The 21,656-nt window shown below is 64.5% G+C and overlaps 2 protein-coding genes and 1 non-coding gene across 3 annotated transcripts; 1 reads left to right on the top strand and 2 right to left on the bottom strand.

Moving 5' to 3' along the window:
* The first annotated feature begins 297 nt into the window (after positions 1 to 297).
* Positions 298 to 404, top strand: LOC131589498 (U6 spliceosomal RNA). Its single transcript, XR_009279755.1, has one exon. It is a non-coding gene; the product is annotated as a U6 spliceosomal RNA (small nuclear RNA).
* Positions 405 to 607: 203 nt separating this feature from the next.
* Positions 608 to 16,072, bottom strand: ABCA7 (ATP binding cassette subfamily A member 7). Its single transcript, XM_058858403.1, has 51 exons — positions 16,038 to 16,072; positions 15,190 to 15,459; positions 14,366 to 14,656; positions 14,156 to 14,249; positions 13,832 to 13,973; positions 13,623 to 13,750; positions 13,437 to 13,558; positions 13,169 to 13,363; positions 12,983 to 13,072; positions 12,663 to 12,888; positions 12,446 to 12,585; positions 12,253 to 12,369; positions 11,946 to 12,125; positions 11,661 to 11,869; positions 11,386 to 11,562; positions 10,968 to 11,190; positions 10,651 to 10,872; positions 10,351 to 10,555; positions 10,166 to 10,282; positions 9,820 to 9,991; positions 9,539 to 9,670; positions 9,317 to 9,456; positions 9,103 to 9,240; positions 8,756 to 8,967; positions 8,560 to 8,632; positions 8,111 to 8,313; positions 7,969 to 8,017; positions 7,692 to 7,754; positions 6,941 to 7,095; positions 6,730 to 6,854; positions 6,556 to 6,654; positions 6,174 to 6,369; positions 5,958 to 6,052; positions 5,779 to 5,811; positions 5,343 to 5,448; positions 5,186 to 5,260; positions 4,786 to 4,955; positions 4,541 to 4,718; positions 4,340 to 4,455; positions 4,047 to 4,191; positions 3,836 to 3,959; positions 3,616 to 3,748; positions 2,806 to 2,926; positions 2,635 to 2,697; positions 2,452 to 2,558; positions 2,096 to 2,237; positions 1,891 to 2,025; positions 1,711 to 1,814; positions 1,487 to 1,579; positions 1,166 to 1,403; positions 608 to 1,090 (listed from the first exon to the last, which is right to left on the bottom strand). The coding sequence occupies exons 3-51, from the start codon at positions 14,429 to 14,431 to the stop codon at positions 959 to 961; spliced, it is 6,720 nt and encodes a 2,239-aa protein (XP_058714386.1). The 5' UTR covers positions 14,432 to 14,656; positions 15,190 to 15,459; positions 16,038 to 16,072; the 3' UTR covers positions 608 to 958.
* Positions 16,073 to 16,598: 526 nt separating this feature from the next.
* On the bottom strand, positions 16,599 to 21,428 carry CNN2 (calponin 2). Its single transcript, XM_058858445.1, has 7 exons — positions 21,299 to 21,428; positions 19,041 to 19,162; positions 18,652 to 18,718; positions 18,435 to 18,572; positions 18,159 to 18,275; positions 17,717 to 17,863; positions 16,599 to 17,640 (listed from the first exon to the last, which is right to left on the bottom strand). The coding sequence occupies exons 1-7, from the start codon at positions 21,359 to 21,361 to the stop codon at positions 17,374 to 17,376; spliced, it is 921 nt and encodes a 306-aa protein (XP_058714428.1). The 5' UTR covers positions 21,362 to 21,428; the 3' UTR covers positions 16,599 to 17,373.
* Positions 21,429 to 21,656: the final 228 nt, after the last annotated feature.

Raw genomic sequence — 21,656 nt, 5'->3', positions numbered from 1 at the left:
CGCCCGGGGCACGACGGGACGGTGGAGGACACGCTCCGGCCCTGCCCCGCCCCCATGCAAATGAGGAGATCTCCCTTCATGCACCGCGCGTAGCCGGCACCTCCGGGCGGCCCTTCGGCCTCGAAAAGGCAAAAAATTTCAACAAAGAGGAAGATTTACAATCAAAAGTCAGCACGCATAGTCTGGGAGAGTGAACGTGTGAGGAAAGGCATGGGATCCTGGAAACTGGTGCTCGTACTGAGGTAAAAATTATTAAGTAAGGGAGGTTTAAATACCGCTGCGGGGGGAGGGTGATTCGTGCTCGCTTCGGCAGCACATATACTAAAATTGGAACGATACAGAGAAGATTAGCATGGCCCCTGCGCAAGGATGACACGCAAATTCGTGAAGCGTTCCATATTTTTTCGTCTCCACCGTCTCAAAGCCCCTCCCCGGGAGGATCCTTTTGTCCCCCCGAGACGCGGCTCGGGGTGCTCCAGCCCCCCGCGAGGTCGGGGGAGCTCCAGGCGCGGCTCTGTGGGTTGATGTTCGCCTGTGTCAGGCCCTGTCCCTCTGTGCCCCCGCCCTGTCCCTCACTGCGGTCGCGTTGTGGCGAGGGCAATCGAGTCCCCCGGCAGTACCGTGGGTTTTTATTGAATTGCTCTGTTACAGCAAGCTCGGCCCCGGTGGGGAGCAGCGGGGTCCCAAGGCCAGCCCCAGACCCCCATCCAGCTCAGCTCCCTGCAGAGCATCAATCCCACCGCAGGGAGCCGGGGCCAGCCCTGTCCTGGCACTCTGACCCTCCCCAGCACCCACTGTCCCACGAGATGGTGACACCATGCCAGTGGGCAGGATGTGCTCAGGCCTCTTCTGTGCAGCTCTGGGGGTCTGCAGTACCCCAAAGCCCTGTGACCCTGGCTTGCGCGGCGGTGACAACCAGGGAGGGGTCTCTGGGGGTCCATGGGACACCGTGGCCCACTCAGACAGCGCTCTCCTGGTAGCTGTCGTCCTCCAGGAACGTGCTCAGCCTCTTCCCAGGGCTGGGGGCCACATCCTGCCCGGGGGCTGTGACCTCGCCATCGCTCTGCTCCTGGGCAAAGTGAACGAAAACCTGCAGGATGAGAGATGGTGAGAGACAGCACCACAGGACAGGGCCACCACACCCTCACACCCGCCTCCCCATCACCTGGTCCAGTGTGGTCTGGGACACAGAGTAATCCTCTATGTGGCAGGGGCCACGGTGGGCAGCCAGAAGGCTGAAGACGGTGGCCAGGGAGGTGACACGGGCAGGCAGGTGGTACTGCAGCAGTCCCCCGTGCTGCTCCCGCAGCACGATGCCGGGGAAATGCTGCTGCAGCAGGGTCTGCACCGCCGCTGGGCCAGGGCCCCCTGCCCGCACCACCACCGTGTACCCATCCCCAAACCTGCGGGGAGAGGGGACACTGCTGTGAGGACTGGCCATGGTCACCATCCTCAGAGACCCCCCCTTAGCCCCCAGACCCAGTACCTGTTCTTGAGGTGCTGGACGCTCCCCAGGCAGCGGAACCGGCCGTTGACCATGATGGCCATCCTGGTGCAGAGTGCCTCACACTCCTCCATGCTGGGGGGGCACGTGTGAGCCCCCCCAGGGCAGAGGTACATTCCCCTCTGGGGGGTTCCCACCAGAATAGGGGTGCTCCTCTATTGGGGGGTTATGGGGGCAGAGAGGTGCTGCCCTTTGTGGGGACTCACCTGTGGGATGTGAGCACCACAGACCGGCCATCCCGGATAACGCCAAGGATGCGCTCCCACAGGAACCTCCGGGCTTGTGGATCCATCCCCGTCGTGGGCTCATCCTGCAATGATCCCGGCCCAGGGTCAGCCTGGGCAGGACCCTGGTGCTGCCGTGGGGCCTCCCAGTGCCCCCCTCACCAGGAAGACGACAGGGGGGCAGCCGAGGAGGGCGATGGCCGTGGAGAGCTTGCGCTTGTTGCCCCCGCTGTACTTGCCCGCCGGCCGGTCTGCGTGGGGGCCCAGCCCCAGAGCAGTGATGCCCCACTGAGCCACCTGCGAGAGACAGAGGGGGTGAGGGGTAGGGGCTCCCCATGGGCTGGGGAGGACAGGGTACAGGCCCTACCCTGGGGGTCTCCTCCTCTGGGACCCCACGCAGGCGGCTGTAGAACTCCAGGTGCTCCCGCCCTGTCAGCAGGTCCGTGATGGCATCAAACTGGGGACAGTAACCCATGTGCTGGTGGACAGACTGGAGGTCGGTGAGCACGCTGCAGGATGGGGACAGGGAGAGGTGAACATGCCGTGGGATGGGGACATGTGGGATGGGGACATGTGACAGGGATACTGTGACAATAGGAACAAGCAGCTGCAGGGATGAGGCTGCAGGACAAAGGACCAGGAAGAGCACAGGGTGGGGACAGAGATGATGGTATAGGTGCTGTGGGGACATGGAGAGGGATTCGAGTCCCTGCCTTCACCCACCTGTGCCCCTTCAACCAGGCCTCTCCCAGCGTCACCTCTGTGTCCCCCGTCAGCATCTTGAAGGTGGATGTTTTCCCAGCACCGTTCACCCCCAGGAGACCAAAGCACTGTGGGGGCATAGCAGGGTCACTGGCAGCCCTGGCTGTGCCCACAGAGCTGTCTGTCTGTCCATCTGTCCCTCACCTCCCCGGGGGGGATGGCCACGCAGAGCCGGTCCACGGCCGGAACCTTCCTGCGCCGGTACACCTGCATGGAGGAGAGCTGGCACTGGGTGCTCCCTCCTCTCACTGCCAGTGGGGCCAGGGCTTCTGGGTGGGCTGGAGCTCACAGCAGGGTCCAGCCCCACGTGCCCACCTTGGTCAGGTCCTTCAGCAGCAGGAGGTGGCCATGTGGGGGGATGCTGCCCACCCTCGCCCGCTCCCTGGCCACATCCTGGTCCTCATCCCTCAGCGAGGGCAGCTCCGGAGCCCGTGGCCTGTGGAAACAGTGGCAAGGGCACATCCAGGGCTGTCCACCCCCTTGGGCACCCCCAGGGTGCTGTGCCCAGTTCTGGGCTCCTCAGGTTAGGAAGGACGTTGAGACGCTTGAGCATATCCAAAGAAGGGAAACGAGGCTGGTGAGGGGCTTGGAACACAAGCCCTGTGAGGAATAACTGAGAGAGCTGGGGTTGTTTAGCCTGCAGAAAAGGAGACTCAGAGGTCTCCTTCTCTTTACAACTCCCTGAAAAGTGGTGGTAGTCAGGTGGGGGTTGGTCTCTTTTTCTAGGCAACAACTGACAGAAGGAGAGGATGCAGTATTAAGCTGCACCAAGGGAAATTTAGGTTGGATACTAGGAAAAAGGTTTTTATGGAAAGAGTGATAAGGTACTGGAATCATCTGCACGGGGAGGTGGTGGAGTCACCATCCCTGGATGGATTTAAAGGAAAGACTGAGTGTGGCACTCAGTGCCATGATTTAGTCTAGGTGTTAAGGCATGGGTTGGACTTGATGATCTTAAAGATCTTTTCCAACCTGGTGATTCTGTGATTCTGTAATTCTGTGATTTTGTGATTCTGTGATTTAGTGATTCTGTAATTCTGTGATTCTGTAATTCTGTGATTTAGTGATTCTGTGATCCTGTGATTTTGTGATTTTGTGATTCTGTACCCCCCGGCCAGCACTCACCCCAGGCGCAGGAAGAAGCGGTGGTACTGCAGCAGGAGGGTGAAGAGGAAGAAGACGATGCCCTCGACAGCCATGGCGAACATGTTCTTCCCAGCCAGGTCCCAGGAGAGGGGGGACACAAAGCGCTTGTCCCCTGCAAGCAGCAAGAGGGGCTGTAGGAATAGGGGACCCCTGTGCTGGGCTTTGGGGAGAAGAACAGCCCTGACACCCCCGGACTCACCAAACCTCTCAAAGGCATCAGCCATCGCCTGGTTCTTCACCATGTCAATGAGGCCTCGGCCCAAGCAGAAGTGGGGGAAGATGAGGAAAACCTTCTTCAGGACACGGTTGATGTCATTGAGGTTCTGATGGGGCAGCAAGGAGAGGGGTGGGGAAGCTGGCACTGGCCCTGCAGGGAAGGGATGGGGGGTCCAGGGCATCCCGAGGCTCACTTGGTCCACAAAGAGCTCCAGCACAAAGGTGGCCACGCTGCCATTGATGCCGATGAAGAGGTTGATGCAGGTCAGGGCCACGTAGGCGGTGCTGGGGATGCTGAAGAGGAAGGAGGCTGGATACATCAGGGGGGTGATGGACCATCTGCAGGGGGGAGAGGCAGGGGCTGGCCAAGGTGCACCTCCTGACCTGGGGGGCTTGAGACAGCACCCACCCTCCCAAGCACCAGAACCCCCTCAGCCCCCAGCCCCACAACCCCCCTCGCCCCTGCTGGGCTCTGCCGCCCCATCACCCGTAGAGCAGCAGCAGCAGCACCAGGGAGGGCAGGTTGGCCGAGGACACGTAGGATTCCTGCTGGAAGCAGAGGAAGATGAGGATGACCAGCAGGGCGGGGACCAGGTAGTTGCACTGTGGTGATGGAAAAGCCAGGAAAGGGGTCAGGGGTGGGACCAGACCCCTTGGAACTGGTCCCTGTCCCCATCCCCATCCCCACCATGTCCCAGGCGAAGTTGCCCAGCCAGTAGGTGATGGGCTTCATCCCGCTGACAAACTGAAGGTGCTTGGCCTTGCTGACCCGCTCCTCAATGAGGAAGACGACGAAGCTGGCCGGGACGAAGGACATGGCGAAGATCACGCAGATGGAGACCAGCACGTCCACAGAGGTGGCCATCCTGCCAAGGAGGGGAGAGCTCAGCGGGGGCCAGAGGGGGCTGCGGGACCCCCATCCCCAGCACTCACAGGGCGGCCTCGGAGAGCTGCTCCTTGGTGAGGTTGAGGGGGTGGTTGGTGGCCGTGATGCCGAAGCGTGCGGGGTCGGTGCCGGGGGGCAGCCGGGCTCGCAGTAGCCCATTGCTGGCCACGTTGAGGAAGGAGACCATGGCGTGCCAGCCCTTGTTGTTGAACCAGACCTGCAGCATGGGGAGGGCCGGGCAGCTCAGAGCCCCCCACCCAGCCTGGCACTGCCCCTGGCAGCGCCCGGTCTCACCAGGAGCACCCCCACTCCCCACGGGGCTCCTGCTCCCCTCCAGCCCCAGCCACTCTCAATCCTTGGGCTGCTCCACCCCTTGAGGGGACACCACTGTCACATCCCTGCTGCCCCCAGCTCTCACCCCTGAGGGACCCCCAGCCCTGGGCACACCTTGATATTCCTGCGGGCATCCAAACCCTCGATGAAGCGGCTGAGGTTGGCCAGGAGCCGATCCGAGGGGCTGCCCTGGGTGCGGGAGCACAGCGTGAGGAGGGGTCTCCCAGCACTGGGACACCAGAGCTGAGCCAGGGGCTGAGTCCAGCTGTACCGAGGTGATGTTGAGCAGCACTCGGAGCTCCAGCACCGCCTGATCCACCTCTGCTGCCGACGGCAGGGCCTGGGAGCTGCCGGCGCCCAGGGAGAAGCCGCCGTACCTGCAGGAGAAACGGGGCTCCCGAACTTGCCAGAGAGACTCCCACTGCCAGCGTGCCAGCAGCTGGGCTTGAGGATCCACGTGGGTCCCTTCCACTCCAGGAGATTCTACAATTCCACAATTCTATGGAACCTGCCACCCATTCCCCACTGCCACCCTCGTGCAAACTCAGCTCTCCACTTGCCCAGATGCCAGAGTAGGGGACACACAGCAGAGGGCTGAAGGCACCTGGATGATGGCTCTGCCCAGGGACCACTCAGGCTCTCCCCAAACCCACCAGGGTCTCCCTCCATCCCTGGCTGTGCCAGGCCCCAGCCCCTGCCCCGCTCACCTCTGCTCATTCACCCACTTCTTGTTCCTCAGCCTGAAAGAAATGAGGTGAGGGGAGACAGAGGGGAGAGAAATCCCCCAAGGAGACATTAGGGCAGCACCTGCCCACGCAGCAGTGTCCCCTTCCCCCTGGTGTCCCCACTGTGTCCCTGCAGTGTCCCCTGTGTTCCCAGCACTCACTCCTGACGGATGATCTGGGGATAGGTCTTCACCAGGTAGTCGGAGATGTTCCTGCCCGTCAGATTCTGAAGGATGTCCCCTGTGCCCCTCTGCACCTGTGGGATGGACAGATGGGCTGGATGGACACCCAGCCCTGTGGCATCCCTAGAGCATCACCTGCACCCACAGCCAGCAGTGACGGAGCCCTGAGGCTGCCCCTGCTAGGCTGGGAGTTACCTGGGGGGGTGGGAGCCCCCCGGCCCCTTCAGGACACTCAGGCAGCATCCTGTGTGCCCCTGGCCCACTGCACTGGCACGGGGGGGACGGCCAGGCCCGTGTCCAGTTCCCACGCTGCAGCACTTCCAGCAGGGATGGGGGGGCTGCGGGGGCCGAGAATCCATCGGGGTGGGAAGCTGGTGGGCACAGCCCCGTCCTGGGCACCCGGGGAAAGAGAGAGAATCCTGTTACCAGCCTAGTGTGAGCCAGGGGCACCGGCACCCAACACGGGGTCTCACAGCGTCACACCAGGCGGCAGAGCTGCTCCGTGGGCAGGCGGGCACTGAGGTGGGGGCCAAGCCCCGGCTGTCCCCTCCAGCCCCCGCAGCCCCCGGACACTCACGCCTTCCCCTCCTCCTTCATGCACTTGGTGCCGAAGCCGGGCTCAGCCAGGAGCGCGTCCAGCAGCTGGGCTGTGTCGGGATCTCCCGGGGCATCGTTGCTGCCGGCAGACACAGGATTGAGCTGGTGGCAGTGGGGGACGAGGGACAGGGCGGGCAGAGGGCTGGGGACACACCTGAAGAAGGTGAACTGCTGCCCGTACATCCAGGGCTGGAGCTGCAGGGGCGGGTACTTCCCGAAGGGCGGCACGATGAGGCTGAAGAGCAGCGCGATGCAGACGAAGACGGCGGGGAGGACGATCTGAGGATGCCGGGGGTGGGGGGATCAGGGCTGGCTCTGCCGCACCTCGCCCCGTCCCCTGCCCCGTCCCCTCCCCGCGGCCCCACCTGCGCGAAGAAGCCGCGGGTGCTGCGCCGAGCGTGGAGCATCCTCTTGGTGAAGAGAGCGCGGAGCTGGCGGCAGGTGAGCGCCCAGCCCCTCACCCTGCCGCTCGCCTGCCCCGCCGCCCCCCGCAGCAGATCCGTCTCCCGGGGCTCCTCCGCTGCCGGGACAGAGACGGGTCTGGCAAAGGACTCGTGCCAGGCGGGGTGCGGGGGGACAGGGTGCTGGCAGGAGCATCCCCCCCACCCCAGCAGGGACGGGATGCTGCAGGCAGGAACCCCCAGCCCCCACAACAGCCCCCAGCTCCTACCTCGCCGGGCTCCTTTGGCTCAATGTAAAGGAGAGGAGAGAGGGGTTACAGCCGCGTGGGGGTCAGCACCCACCCGGGGCAGAGCCCCAAACCATCACAGCCCCCCCAGACTCTCGTGGCTGTCCCCACGCCAGTTCTCCCTCCAGGATAAGGGGGCTGGATATGTCCCCTGGGATTTCACATCCTACCCCAACTCCTGCACAGATCTGGACTCCCCCAAACCCACCCTCATCCCAGATCTTTGCTCTGGGGACACCCCAGAACTGGGAGGTAGCTATGGTGCATGAGGGGCCCTGAGTATTCCCCTGCTGAAGGGACACGTGCCTGAAGGGCTGCCTGCTCTGATGGACAGCTGCCCAGATGGACACGTGCCATCTCCCCAGGCCAGGGCTGGAGGTGGGGAGCACTCAGGGGCAGCTCAGGGGTCCCACCTCCCCCGTCCTTACCCATCTCTCCATCAGCCACATCCCCATCCCCCGTCTCGCCAGGGACCGCTTCTTTCATGGTGCCTGACAAAATGAGGACAAGATGCCAGGGCAGGACCAAGGGCACAGGCTGCGACACCTCTCTGCATCCACAGGTGCTCCCAGCGGGGGCCCCAGCCTTGGCAGGGACACACAGGGTGCTGGGGACACCCCACCTCTCTGCTCTGGGCTGCTGAGCACCTCCCCAGCCCCCTCTGTACCCCAGAGCTCAGCTCCAGCCAGGACTGAGAGGTTTTACCTGTGGTGTCAGTGTCCAGTGCTGTGTCCTCGGCCACCTTCAGGAAGATCTGGGGGTGTGGGAGGGCTGGTGTTAAACACACCAGGGAAACCCCCTGGCCATGGGCACCCTGAAAGCCCTTTGAGCACAGCCCCCTGGGTACCTCTTCCAGGCTGGTGTCAGAGATGCCGTAGCTGGAGACCCCCAGTTCCCCCAGGTGTGCATCCAGCTCGCGGAACAGCTCCCCGAAGGCCCCGTCCCTGGCCCCGCTGTAGGGCAGGATGAAAAGCACCTCATGCCCAATGTCCTCCACCAGCCGGGAGCCAGGGACCAGCTTCTGGATCAGTGCTGACAGCTGGGCCACATCTGGAGGGATGGGAAGGGCTGGAAACCTGGGGCAGGATCCACTGGCTGTCGTAGACAGCTCCACCCTCCAGCATCCCAGCCTGAGAGTGCCCAGGGGAGATGGAGGGGATGGAGATCCCCTTCTGCACCTCCAGTGAAAGGAGGACAGGCACCAGACGCAGGGCTGTGCACCCCCAGCCTCCCTGGCTGACGGGGGGTGTGTAGGGAGCAGCTGGGGGTGACACTGTGAGGGGACAAAACGCTCACCCACGGTGCTGGCGTCACTGCCCCGCTCGCTGCCCAGGCCCGTGTCACTGCTGTGCTCCGAGTCACTGCCATCCTGCAGGAAAGGGTGGCTGGAGCATCCCCACAGCAGGCCCTGGCCCCCAGTGCCCCGTAATATCCAGGACAGAGACACTGGCTGCCCTTTGGGGGATGATCACCAGGGCACCGAGGGTCCCACCTTTCTGGTGGCACCGGGGACAGTGCCAGTGTTGCCGCCTGTCCCGCTCCTCTCCCGCTTCACCAGCGTGAGGTGGTAGCCGGTGCCAAGCCTGGCCTTGAGGAAGAGGGGGGACCCACAGCAGCAGAGCCGGCCCTGTGAGATGATGGCGGTGCGGTCCCCCAACAGCTCCGCCTCGTCCATGTAGTGCGTGGACAGGATGATGGTGCGGCCTGGGGACCGGGAACAGGCTTGACACCAAACCCTCCTGCCGGACCCCCCATTTCAGGGTCTCCCCACCAGCATATCCCACTGCTCCCCCCAGGCTGGGGGGCTCAGAAGGTGAAACGGGGGCCCCCAGCCCTGACCTTTGCGGTACTTGAGCAGCAGCTCCCAGATGCTGCGGCGGGAGTAGGGGTCGACGCCGGCCGTGGGCTCGTCCAGGATGACCACCCGGGAGCCGCCCACGAAGGCGATGGCCACCGAGAGCTTCCGCTGCATCCCGCCTGCAGAGGGACAGCGTTGGGGGGGCTCGGAGCCACCGACCCCCGCTCAGGCACCCGGCCTGACCCCCGCACGCACCCGAGAGGTTCCTGGTCTGCTCCCGGCGCTTGTGGGGCAGCCCCGTGTCCTGGAGCAGCTGCTCCATCTCCTCCTGCACCTGCTGCTCCGAGAGCCCCTTCAGCCGCCCGTAGAACCAGACGTGCTCCTCCACCGTCAGGCTGTGGGGGCAGGGGGAAAAGCAGGGTGAGGGGCACAGGGACAGCCCTGCACCACTCCCCAGACCTCCCCACCACTGCCTACATGTCGAAGAGAACGTTGTGCTGGGGACACATCCCCATGGATTTGCGGATGCTGTCGATATCAGAACGGATGTCCCAGCCCAGGATATAGGCAGTGCCCGAGGTGGGGGGCAGGAGGCCAGTCAGGATGGACCTGGAGGTGGTGAGGAAAGTGGGTTATGGAGCACAGGAGCAGCAGGGCTTGGGGTCAGGGTACCCTGTCCTGTGTGGGGACCACATGGGGACAGGGTCAGGCTGAGCTCCTGTCCCCAGCCATGGCCATGCAGCCCCTCTGTGGCTCACATGGTGGTGGTCTTTCCAGCGCCGTTGTGGCCCAGGAAGGATGTGATCTGGCCCTCGTAGAAGTCCAGGCTCAGCCCATTGACGGCGGCACGGCCGCTGCTCCCATAGACCTTCACCAGGTTGCGGATGGAGACACCAGGCTGGAGTTCGGCAGGCGGCTCCTCCACCAGCACTGGAAGCCACCAAGGGGTCACATCCCTCACCAGGACCCCTTGCTGGGGGCAGGACCCCTCGCCATGGGGTGCAGGGCTCTCAACTGGGGAGCAAGGCCTGGGCTGGAGGGCTTCAGCCCTGCTCTGTGGCCACTGCCCTCAGCCACACAGCTCCAGGGTGGCCAGGGACTCACCTTGGGGTGCAGTGTGGGGGCTGGTGTGGTACAGGGAGTGCCTAGATGAGGATGACTCTCCAAACCAGTAGCTCTTCAGGAAGGGGAAATTCCAGGGCTTGGGGATCCCGTACTGACCTGCAGCAGAAGGGGCTGAGTGGGGCCGGAGCTGAGTGGCAGCTGGGGGTCAGGGGAGCTGCACTCACCTGGGAAGACGCCCTCGATGTACCAGGTGGCCAGGCCATAGAGGAGAGCGTCCAGCAGCAGCAGCCCCATGGCTGCAGCGAAGCTGTACGGGTCTCCTGGCACGGGGCTGGCAGCCAGGTTGTGCCACTGGATGCCCACCCCCTGCTCCTCGTAGAGGGAGAAGTAATCGCAGCCAAAGCCAAAGGCCACGGGGGACAGCAGGCTCTGAGGATGGACAGAACAGTGTGGGCAAAGATTGGCCACAGCCCAAAGCCCCCCACCCCGAGCACCAGAGGCATGGGAGAGGGGCGGCTCCTCACCACAAGGACACGGATTGGGAAGGTGATGTAGTCGCGCCAGGCGACGCACAGCACGTAGGGCAGGTACAGCGAGAAGTAAATGATGCCACCGCACGCCGAGGCCAGGTTGGCACGGGGGAAGAAGGTGCTGATGAGGAAGCACTGGCTGATGGTGGCCACCGAGAAGGTGCCGAGGAAGAGGAAGATGACTGCTGGGTCGCTGTAGGGCAGGATGTTTCCCATCTGTGGATGGAGGCAGGTTGGAGCCTGTGGAGCCCCCCATGCTGGGGGCAGGTTCCCTGTGTCACCCCCACTGTCCTCTGAGACTTGCAACCTGCCTTGAGGATGAGGACAAGGAGGGCAGAGCTGAGAAGGAAGGGGATGAAGCTGCTGAGGAACCAGCTGAGCCAGAGGATCCCGCTGCTCAGCCCCATGGTCTTCATGGTCTCCTTGAGACGCGTCTCCTTCTCATGCACCACCCCCTTGATGATCATGGCCACTGAGTAGATCCAGGCCAGAGTCATGAAGAGAGGCAGCGAGCGGTTCAGGACCCTCAAGAACCTGGGGAGGTACCACCAGACATTCCACCCTTATCTCAATGCTCCCAGCCACCATTGGGCCAGGACCACCAGGGCACGACCAGCCCTGTGCCACCTCCCTGGTGCAGCGATGCTGCAGGATGCTTGGATGTGTCCCCCACGGCAGCAAGGTGTCACCCAACAGTCCCACGCTCCGGAGCTCCCCCTGCCCACTTACACATCGTCCACGTAGCAGGGGTAGGGCATCTGCTGGACGTAGACCCCTGTCCGTGGGGCAGCCCCAGTCTGCACCCTCACCACTGCCTGCTCCACCAGGTCCTGAATGTAGACGAAGCCCCCCCAGATGTAGCGCAAGTCACTGAAGGGGTCAGCGGCGGGGCCTGGGTCCCAAAACCTGGGGGCAGAGCACGGCGCTGGGACCAGGGATCCCCTGGCAATGGGCACAGGCTGCTTGGCTGGCCATGGAGACAGACAGGGTGGGCATCCCCCAACCTGTCCTTGATCTTGTTGGTCCTCGTGACGTCGTCAATGTCCATGCGGATCTTGTAGCGGACGTGGGGTGGCAGTCCAGGGGCTGTGGCATTGATGGGGGGCTGGAAGACCACTGCTGCCCAGAACTGCTGCTCCTCCAGCAGCTCCAGGGCCCGGGCTACCAGCTGCTCCTCGGTGGCCACTGCCTCGATCTTGTCCAGGCAGACACACTGTGGGAGGGCAGGCAGGGCTCAGCAGGCACAGGTGGTGCAAGGGGCCAGCCCGCCCACAGCGGGTGACACACACCTCCATGAACTGTGACAGCGTGCTCAGGGCTGCGTCCACATCAGCGTACACCTGGTGCCAGGTGAGGCCTGGTCCTCCTGCTGGCCCTGCCAGGAATGTGGCCAGCTCTGGCAGCTTCCAGGAGGTGCTGTTGAGGAACCCATCCAGGAGCTGGGCTGTGCTTGGGGCCAGCAGCAGGTCCTGCAAAGCATCAGGATATGGGAGGCCATGCAACCCACCCTGCTCCTGGCCAGCTGCACCCCAGCACAGCCCATCTTGCACCCCACAGCAACCCTGTTCCCAGTGGGAGGAGAGTGGGGTCACACACCTGGAGCACCTGCATCTCCAGGCTGCTGTTGAGGAGGGTGTAGATTTGGGGTCCCAGCTCCTTCCAGGCACCCCCCAGCTCCCCCAGCACCGCCAGCTCCCGGAAGGTCCGATTCACCTGTGTGAGGGAGGTGAGGCAGGTTCAGGATGAGACCCCCCCAAACCCCTCCAGGCCCCCCACAGCCCCCACTCACCTCAGCCATGACGCTGTCAGGACCAGGTCCAGGTGGTGTGTACAGGATCTTCCCCACAAACAGGGGCTTGATCCCCCGCCAGAAGATCTGTGAGAGGGGGCTGGACTCCAGGCTGCGGAGCAGCTCCCGGCAGAAGGGACCTGGGGGTGCAGAGCTGAGCCCTCAGCACCAGCCCCACACCACCAGCCCCCACTGCCCCCCGCAGCCCCCCACTCACTGCTGCTGCCTGAGGCCATGGGTCTCTGCTCAGAGTTGTTACGGTCCAGGAACGCTTTGACATCATTGTCCTCGTACCAGTTGAGGGAGGGGATCCTGAGCCCCCCGCCCTCGGGGTGTCCACAGGCGATGCGTGACAGGGCTGTGAAGGCACCCGTGCTGCTGTTGGGGGCCCTCAGCCCCACAAGCTCCTGACGCAGCTCAGCCAGGCTGGTCATGGAGGAGACCTGGGGAGAGTGGGAGAGAGTGGAGAGGGGCAGTGGGGGGACAGGGGCACCCAGGGACACGGTGGGGGTGGGTAGGGGGAGTGGGGGGTGTTACCTCCTCCATCAGGGATGCTGCATCCCGCAGGAAGCTGCCCAAAGCTTCCACGGTGCCTGTGATCCCGCCCAACTCTGAGCTCAGCTGTTCCTACAAGGGGCATGAGAAGGGGGTCACAGCCCTGCCGGGGAGGCCAGGGGTCTCTGCCTCGGTGTTTTCCAGCACCCGACCGCGCTGGGGGCTCACTGTCAGGAGTCGTGGGAAGTCCATCTGGGAGAGGAAAGAGCCCTCCATGGCACGGAGCTGGGAGCTGGGCAGTGCGCAGAGTTCTTGCTGCAGGCTCTGGGTGGAGTCGGCGTCGCCGCCCACCAGGAAGCCCCCCAGGGCCGAGGCGTTGCAGACCAGGGCCTTTAGCGGGAGGCGGATGCTCGCCAGGGAGAACTGGAAGGAGAGGGGAATCATGATGCGGTCACCGGGAGTGGGCGCCGGGAGTGGGCACCGCGCCGACACTCACGATGCGGGGACTGAGCCGAGCCCCCATCAGCTCATCCACCAGCGCCGGGGGCAGAGATGTGTTGGTCCGCAGGAACTGGGAGAAGGTCTCGTCCTCTCTCAAGTATTCCCTCACGGGCAGAGCTGGGGGAGCAGGGGTCAGACGAGGGGTCTCGCTCCCCCGGCACCCCCCGCCCCCGGTGCTTACCCCTCCGCTGATTGCCGCTGTCCCGGAGCCGGCGCAGGGCGGGCAGGAGCCGGGAGAAGCTGTGCAGGAGCCGCTGCCCGTGGCCGCGGAGCAGGACCTGCCGGGCTTCGGTCAGGAGGCGGGAGAGGCTGCGACATGGGACATGGGGTGGGCAATGAGACCCCGGGCCAGCCCCGCTCTGCCCGCAGCTCCCCAGCCCCGCCGCTCACATGGAGCCGTCGAAGTTGCCCACCACGCCAGGGGCCTCTCCCGCCGTGGGGTGACGGAAGCAGGGGTTGTTCATGTTGCAGATGATGCCCTGCAGCCAGGGCAGGGTCCCCGCCGAGGGCAGCGCCTTGTTGGGAAAGTGGCCTGAGGGAGAGGGAGGTTCAGGGGGGCAGTGTAGGACCCCCGGGACCCCACACACACCCGAGCAGAGCGAGCCCTGTGACCACCTCCCGTGTTTGTCACCCCGGTGTCACCTCGAAGGGCTCCCTACAGGGGCTCACAGAGGGGTCTTGGCTGGCTCAGGGGGTCCTGCAGGGGACACTCACACTCATGCTGCTTGAAGGGCGGGTGGGATCGCCGCACTGAGATCAAGATAAGGAAGAGGAAGAGGGGCCACAGGATCTCGATAGCCAGCTGGATCTGGTGGAGACACAAGGTTGGTGAGGGTCCCGGTCCCCGTCAGTGTCCAGGGCTCTGCCTGTCCCTGTGGCAGAACCCAGCGGCTCTGGATAACCCCACCCCAATCGCCCACTCACCCGCTGCCGCCGGCGGTAGGTGAAGTTCTTCCAGAGCAGCAGCCCCAGCTGGGTGCCCACGGCCATCGCGGGGGTCGCGGGCCCCGCTTGGCTCCGGCTGCGGGTGAGGGCAGGGGGGGTAGCCCCAAGCTGAGGGTGACGGCTGGGCTCTCACTTCCTTCTGCTTCGGGGCTTATCACACCCCGGGCACAGTGCCGGGCACAGGGCTGAGCTGCGGGGCCGGCAGGAGCCGGACGGCATTCCTGCAGCAAAGCTCCTTTCCGGAGCTAAAGGCTCAAATCACATTCTTTCCTAAATCAAAAGCACCAGAATTGGGCACGAGCTCTGTCCAGGAGCCAGGAGCACGATTCACTGCCCACGCCGGGCACAGGAAGCGGTCTGGCACCCCAGAAGTAGCTGCGGGCGGGCTGGGCAGCCCGGGGGAGGCTGAGACCTGCCCGTGCCTCAGTTTCCCCGAGAGAAGTGGAGCATTCATCAGCCCAAGAGCGGAATTGCTCCGGTTCAGTGAGCTCGAGGTGCGAGCTCCGACACCGGGATCCCGCGGGCAGCAGCCGCTTGTCTGCCAGTTCCTGGGAATTCACCCACCCATGGAGCGGGGCCAGCAGCTCTGGGGCCCGCCAGAAAAGCTCTGCCAAGGCGGTTCAGCTTCGAGCCCGGTGGCGGCGGCGGCACGACCCAACCCGCAGCGTTCCGCCCGGTACACCCACCGGCGCCCCGGGAGAACCGAGCTCCGGGGCGGCTCCCCGGTCACCGCGACCCTGGGACACCCCCTCCCCCGACTTGCCCCTCGTTTTTCCCCGGGGCCGGAGGAGCCGCGCACTCACCCACAGCCCCGCGCTCGCCGCCACCCGCCCGCGCCCGGGGCTAAGCCGGGTCCCGGGCGCAGCCGGGATAAGCGGGCACGGGGCAGCGGGATTAGGATCCCGGCTGGGAAATCCGCCTAATCGGCCTGCGGGGCCGGACACGAGTGGATCCGGGGGGCAGGATTCCTCCGGGGATGCACCGGGGTCAGATGGGGTGACACGGAGAGAAAGAAGAAGCTGGCGGGGTGGAGGTGACACGGGGCGACAGAGGTGTCTGGGTGTCCGCATCCGCTGGAAACGGAGGGTGCTGCGGAACTGCCGGTCCCGGGGGAGCCCCATCCCGCGGGGACCGCGGCTCTTTTCGGGACAGAACAACCACAGAATCCCTGGATCCTCCCGGGGGACTCGCGTGGGAATGTGCTCACTCATCTCACGAGGACAAACACGCCGCATCGCTGCCACCGGGAGCCCGGCGGACCCCGCGAGCCCGGCAACCGCCGGACCGGCAGCTCCCTGCCCCTCCAGCCCCGCGTCCCCCAGCTCGGTTGGGCCGCACGGAACCCCTCTCTGGGGGGGGTGAGGAGTCACCGAGAGGCGGACCGGCCGGGAAGACGTGGGGACAGCCCGGGGGAGAGACGGATAACCCAGGGAGGCCATGGGGACAGCTCGAAGGGATGATGAGGACAGTCCAGAAGGGACATGGGGACATTTCAGGTCTACGATGGGGACACGGGGATTACCCCCGGGGGGGCGGGGAGGCACTAAGAACCTCAGGGGGACGCTGGGCGGCCACATCCGGCCGAGAGCAGCAGCCGGGACACAGCCTCCCCTCTCCCCCCTCGCAGCCCCCGGCCCGGGACCCCCGTTACCTGGTGCCGCTGCCTCTTTAAGAGACCCCGCGGCTCCGCCGGGCGCGCGCAGGCCCCGCCCCTCCCCGCGCGCTACAAAGTAGCCGTGGGCGTGACGTCATGGGAACCGGCTCTTAAAGGGACAGGTGCGGCGGGGGGCGAGGAGCAGGAGTCCCTCCCTCGCCCCATCCCACCCCATCCTTGGGAGCCCCCGCCTCCCCCACCTCATCCTTGGGAGCCCCCGCCTCCCCCACCCCACCCTTGGGAGCCCCACGGGGTCGCGCGGCTCTTCGAAACGCAGCATTTCGCCCAAAAAGGTGGATCCCTTTCCGGACGGGCAGGTCCCGTCCTGTCCCGTTGGCATTGCTAATCACTCATCTACCAACCGCACATCTATGAACCCCGCAGCCCGTTCCCGGCTCCCGCTCCTCCCCCCGGGACACGCAGCATCCCGCCCCACCTGGCACTCCGGGGGTCTCACCCAGGTCTGCGGCAGCTCGGAGCCCCCCCAGGCACAGAGAGATCCGCCCGAGGCCTGACAAGGTGCCTGCAGCAGAGACCGGCTCCTGTTTATGTTGAAAGGTTTTTTTTTTTAAAAGGTTTCAGTCTGAGAGCATCTGCATTAAAAACCACACGGGAGGGGAGACGTCGATGGGCACCGGCTGCACTCAGACACCGCCCCGGTGCGGGATGCGGCCGCTGCAGTCAGCCTTGGCTCCAGCCTGGGCGATCAGGTTGCTGCAGTGCTGGGTGTGCCAGCTGTGCCAGCTGTGCCAGCTCCCAGCCCAGCCCTGCAGCCATCACCGTGGCCTTGAAAACTTGGTCCCTATGAATCTGCAAAAAGGGCTTTTCCAGCATTTAGAGATCGCACCAGAGCACAAACATTCACTCACAAACCCACACTCACAATCCCGAGGCCAGTCTCTCCCAGATGTGTTTCCCCCATGTTCCGTGACCCCAGTCCCTCTCCTCCACAGGGCTGAGGAGGGTCCTGCCAGCACAGGGATGAGCAGCAGCACCGGGGACAGCATGGGCAGCCACTCCCACTCCTTGCTGAGGATCCAGGGGCATCACAGGGGTGTGTGGTGGGTTCTGGGTGAGTTAGAGGTGACACTGTCCACTCTCAGGTGCTGGAACATCTGCCACCTTCCTGCTGCCCCAGGGTCTTGGGGCTCCTGGGGGAACCGGCTGAGCTCCTCTCTAGAAACGGGGTCTTTATTTCCTCGCTCAGAAAAATAGATTCATTTCCAAAGTTAAAAAAGAGTTTTAAAAGAGGGAATGATGGAAGTGGAGGCTGGAATGTGCCTGGAAGTGGGGCTGTACATGAGATGGTGCGGGTGGGGCTGAGCCATCCCGCTCAGTAGCTCTCCTCCTCCTCACGGTAGTAGTGGTACCCGAGGGGGTCCCCGCTCTGGTCCCCAGCAGCGTTGGCCACCTCGCCCTGGCTGCCCTGTGGGCAGTACTTGGGGTCGTAGATCTGGCGGCCAAGGCCAAAGACCTGCCCGCTCTGGTTGGCGCCCTGGTTGGAGCCCATCTGCAGCGACATGGAGGAGTTGTCACACTTCTCTGTCCCCATCTTGGCGTCATAGATGTGCCTCCTGGTGCCGGGAGCCGTCATGCCCACCTGGAAGGAAGGACAGGATGGAGCAGGGCTCAGCTGTGGTCCCCCCATCCCTCCCCAGCCTGGTGTGGGGGCTCACCTGACTGGCACACTTGTTGGTGCCCATCTGGAGGCTGATGGTGGAGTGGTCCATGGGTGGCAGGATCTGGTTTTTGGGGTCGTAGAGGTGCCTCCGGGTGCCATAGGCTGTCATGCCGGACTGGCTAGCACACTTATTCGTGCCCATCTGACAAAGGGGTCTGGTGAGGAGCGTGTGCTGCCTCACATGTGCCCCTTCTCCCCCAATCCCTGTCCCCCCCAACCTGGGGGACACAGCCAATGCTCCCTAACCCATCTCAGGTTCCCAGCCATTGAGTGCAGGACACAGAGCCAAGACAGTCCCAGATCCCAAGGACACTTGAGGCACCTCATGCCTCAGATCGCTCCAGCAACGCTTGGAGCTGTAACAGTGCTGAGAATCTGATAGAACTGGGCACCCTTTGCCCAGCCCTCCACCCATGGGACCCTGTGGGGCAGCCCACCTGCAGCCCGATCACACACTGCCCAGCCTTCATCTTGGCCTCATCGAAATTCCTCTGCTGCTTCTCCGAGTACTTCACGCCGATGTCCACCCCACTCTGCAGCCCCTTCGTCTTGGCCTGCCAGGAGTGGCTGGAAGTGAGGAAGGACAGGGGTCCCAAACCCCCCCACCCACTCCCTGTGCAGGGGGAGCTCTGCGGTCCCACAGACACCACCCCAAACTGGGGGTCCCCATGGGGCTGCAGCCCCTCCCAAGCTGCTCATCCCCCTGTGCTCACCATTCCCGCCAGTGCCAGCAGCGACACCTGCACCTGCGTCAGGTTCCCGCTCTCAAAAAGGTCATTGGCTTCAAAGAGGTCCACGGGGTTCATGCCATAGCTGACCATGGCCTTGATGAAGTTGGAGAGGTTCTCAAGCTGCGGAGAGGCAGAGGGGTGAGCCCTGGTGGGTGATGGCAGAGGAACAGCAGGTGGGTGGCAGCAGAGCTGCACCTACCTGGTGCCAGTTCTGAGCCGAGCGGTTGATCTTCCTCACCGAGTTGGGCTGCAGCTTGTTCATGAGCCTGGAGGGAGGCAGGGGGACATGAGGCTGTGGCAGGAAGGAACCTCAAGGGGCTGCAGGGTATAGACTCCTTTCAGAAAGGTCCAGCCCACGCCTCCTCCATGTGAGGCAAATTTCCCCCCCCAGGTCCCTGTTTGTCCTCAGGGCTCTCCCTAGATACAGAAGCCTTGGGGGTGACTCTGGCAGGTCCCACTGGCATGGATCCAGCCCACCCTTCCCACCACAAGGGCTGGTGAGGGTCCCCTGGAGGTTTGGTGTCCCCCATCATCCACCCAGCTGGAGCAGGGGCCGGGGGCCATGCTCAGGACCACCCCAGGACTCACTCGCAGAGGATCACCCCGTCCTTCAGCCCCTTCTGGAAGTCAGGTCCGATCTGTTTTCCTGTGACGCTCTCGATCCACGTCCGCAGCTCGGCCTCCTTCTGTGGGTCATACTTCTGGGCGAGCTGGGGGGCAGCAGGGGGACAGCTCAGGCGGGGCCCCAGTGTGCACCCCAAACCCCTCAGGGGGACCGTTCCCCCCTCCCTGGGATGGGGACAGGAGCATGAGGATGAGGCTGCCAGCAGACATAGCAGCTTCTGAACCATTCCAAAAGTATGAGAAGGAACTGCCCATGGGGTTAGGGGAAGCTCCCCCCCACTGGGATCTGTCCCTCCCTGTCCCCTGGAGCCCGTGGGAGCTCAGCTCTGAGCCCCGGGGGTCCTGGCCACGCGATGCTCTCCCTTTTCCTTCCGGCGAGGCCCAACCTCCGCCACAGATTCCTCGGTCACCGCGGCTATGCCAGGAATGTGGACGCCTCCTCCCAAATGGAGACCAGCTGCCAGGGCCGGCAGCATCTCCCACAGCGGCCTGTCGGCCCCAGCCCACACGGGAAGGGAAAGTTCTCCTGGCCCGGGGAGGGAAGGGCCTGGAAAGCCCAAGTGCTGCCCCAGCCCAGCACCTCTGATGCTCCACTGGCACCTGAGTGGCCCCAGAGCAGCCACCAACCTCTCACCCACCCTGGGACCCTTCCTGGTCCCGTTATGTGCTGAGATCTATGAGTCCCTCGGGATCCTGGACACAGGGAGACACTGGGATGGGCACAGTCCAGCCCCACTAGGTGGTAAGGAGACATTCCAGTCCCAAATGGAAGCTCGACTGATGCAGGACATGGATCACCCTCATGACACCAGGTGTGTCCTGCCTGGGGGATTCTGTAGTCCCACCAGCTGATTTTCCGGGGTGTGAACAGCTGAAGCCAGTTCCTCTTCCCTCCCCATGGCCAGCTTGAGGATTTCCCAGGGCATGGGGAGTGCACAGTGGACCAGCCCCTGAGAGATCCCAGTCTGCAAGGGCTTGCACAGACTGGGAGCGTGTCACTGGTTTAACTGGTTCCCAGTGGGTGATGTCACCTCCATCAGAGGCACCGGGGCAGTCGGACTGGCTCATGTCTTGCTGAATCAACACGAAGCACCGAGAGCACGCGGCGGTGAGAGCCCGGCGCGTGTCACCCTCTCAGCTGGGGCAGCCCAGCCCCAGGCAGGCCGGGGCCCGTCCGCTCCCCGTTACGAAATGCAAATCCCCGGCGAGGCCAGGGAAGGAGCGCCCGGCCACGGCCACCACATCCCACAGCCACGGCAGCCACGTGCCCGTCACCACTTGTCCCTTCTGCCCCGTCCAGGTGTCCCCGGGCAGAACACACTCAAACCATCGGCCACCTGCCCGGGGGTGACCACGGCTCGATCTCCGCTCGCCCGGGGCCGGGCACAGCCGCCGACCTCCCGGGGCTACTGTGGCCACCTCGCCCCCCCGGCCCGGCAGGACCCCCGTGCGCGGTAGAGGGGTCAGGAGGATGCTGGCAGCTGCCTACACTCCGCGGCACCCAGATCCCTCCTGGGGGTACAAACAGCTCTGCCGGAGGCTCCTATCCCTCCTTCCCCTTCCGGGCCCGCGGCACTTCGGAGGGAGAACCACCGGGGCCAGAAGCCGCATCCCCAGAGACGGCGCCGCGGGGACGCTGCCAGGTCGGAGCATCCCGCAGAGCGATGTGGAGCTGCGGGAAGGCAGAAAGTGGAGAAGCTTCGTGGAGCTGGTTCGGAGCCGCGGAGGATCGAAGTGATCGCCCCCAGTCCTCGGTGTGATGGGGAGGCTGCCCCGCGGTTTGCCAGGGACAGCGGAGCCACAGCGGCCACCGCCAGCCAGCCCCGGTCCCCCAAAACACCTCCCTGGGACCCTCTAGGTAGGCTCAGGGCACCCCGAGACTGAGAGCACAGTTTGGCTATCCCCAGCCTTCAGAGATCTCGGTACACTGGGTCCTTCAGTTCCGCATCCTCCCGGGAAGCCCCGGATTTCCATCTTCCCGGAATCCCCCAACTTCTCCGCTCTTGGCCGGCTCTGCATTCCTGGGGCATACCGGAAAAAACTCCCGCTCTCCAGAAGCCGGGATGCAACCGGAACGCCCCAGCAGCACCGGGATGCTCGGCTCTCCCGGGCCTCCAGGAGTACCGGCAGCCACAGCTCCCGGGGTGGCCCCGGTATTCCCCAGCCCCCGCTTCACCCCCGTCCGGTGGTCCCGGTCCCGCCCGGCCCCCGCCGCTGCTCACCCGATTCTTGACTTCGGCGGAGAGGCCGTAGGACGGGCCCTTGTTGAACTGGCAGCTGCTCATGGCGGGGAACAGAGCCGGTACCGGAGCGGGGAGCGGGACGGGGCCGGTACCGGAGCGGGCTCGGGCGGGGCGGGGGCGGGCACGGGCCCGGCCCCCCCGCGTTCATTGGACGGGACGAAATATCCAAATAAGGGCAGGAGCGGCCGGATCGAGGGGAGGGTCCCGAGCCCCGACAGTGGGACTCGGAGAGCACCGGGAGGCACCGGGAGGCACCGGGAGTTGGGGGAAGCCGGGGTGGGGTCTGGAGCCGTCCTGGGCACGGGGCACACACGGCCACGGACAGATGCACACGCAG

The sequence above is a fragment of the Poecile atricapillus genome, chromosome 28 (assembly GCF_030490865.1).
Source record: "Poecile atricapillus isolate bPoeAtr1 chromosome 28, bPoeAtr1.hap1, whole genome shotgun sequence".
Taxonomy (NCBI): Eukaryota; Metazoa; Chordata; class Aves; order Passeriformes; family Paridae; genus Poecile; species Poecile atricapillus.
Note: the sequence above shows the minus strand (reverse complement) of the source record. Positions and strands in the feature narration are given on the sequence as shown.

Bases quoted from the DNA above. Each gene is read 5' to 3' on its own strand.
- ABCA7 (XM_058858403.1), bottom strand. From the start codon at position 14,431: ATGGCCGTGGGCACCCAGCTGGGGCTGCTGCTCTGGAAGAACTTCACC. The intron at 14,250-14,365 runs GTGAGTGGGCGA...TGTCTCCACCAG, and splicing joins CCTACCGCCGGCGGCAGCGG to ATCCAGCTGGCTATCGAGAT. The intron at 5,812-5,957 runs GTGAGTGCTGGG...CATTTCTTTCAG, and splicing joins CCCCAGATCATCCGTCAGGA to GCTGAGGAACAAGAAGTGGG.
- CNN2 (XM_058858445.1), bottom strand. From the start codon at position 21,361: ATGAGCAGCTGCCAGTTCAACAAGGGCCCGTCCTACGGCCTCTCCGCC. The intron at 18,276-18,434 runs GTGAGCACAGGG...CACTCCTGGCAG, and splicing joins TGCTGGCACTGGCGGGAATG to GCCAAGACGAAGGGGCTGCA. The intron at 17,641-17,716 runs GTGAGCCCCCAC...CCTTCCTTCCAG, and splicing joins CCAACAAGTGTGCCAGTCAG to GTGGGCATGACGGCTCCCGG.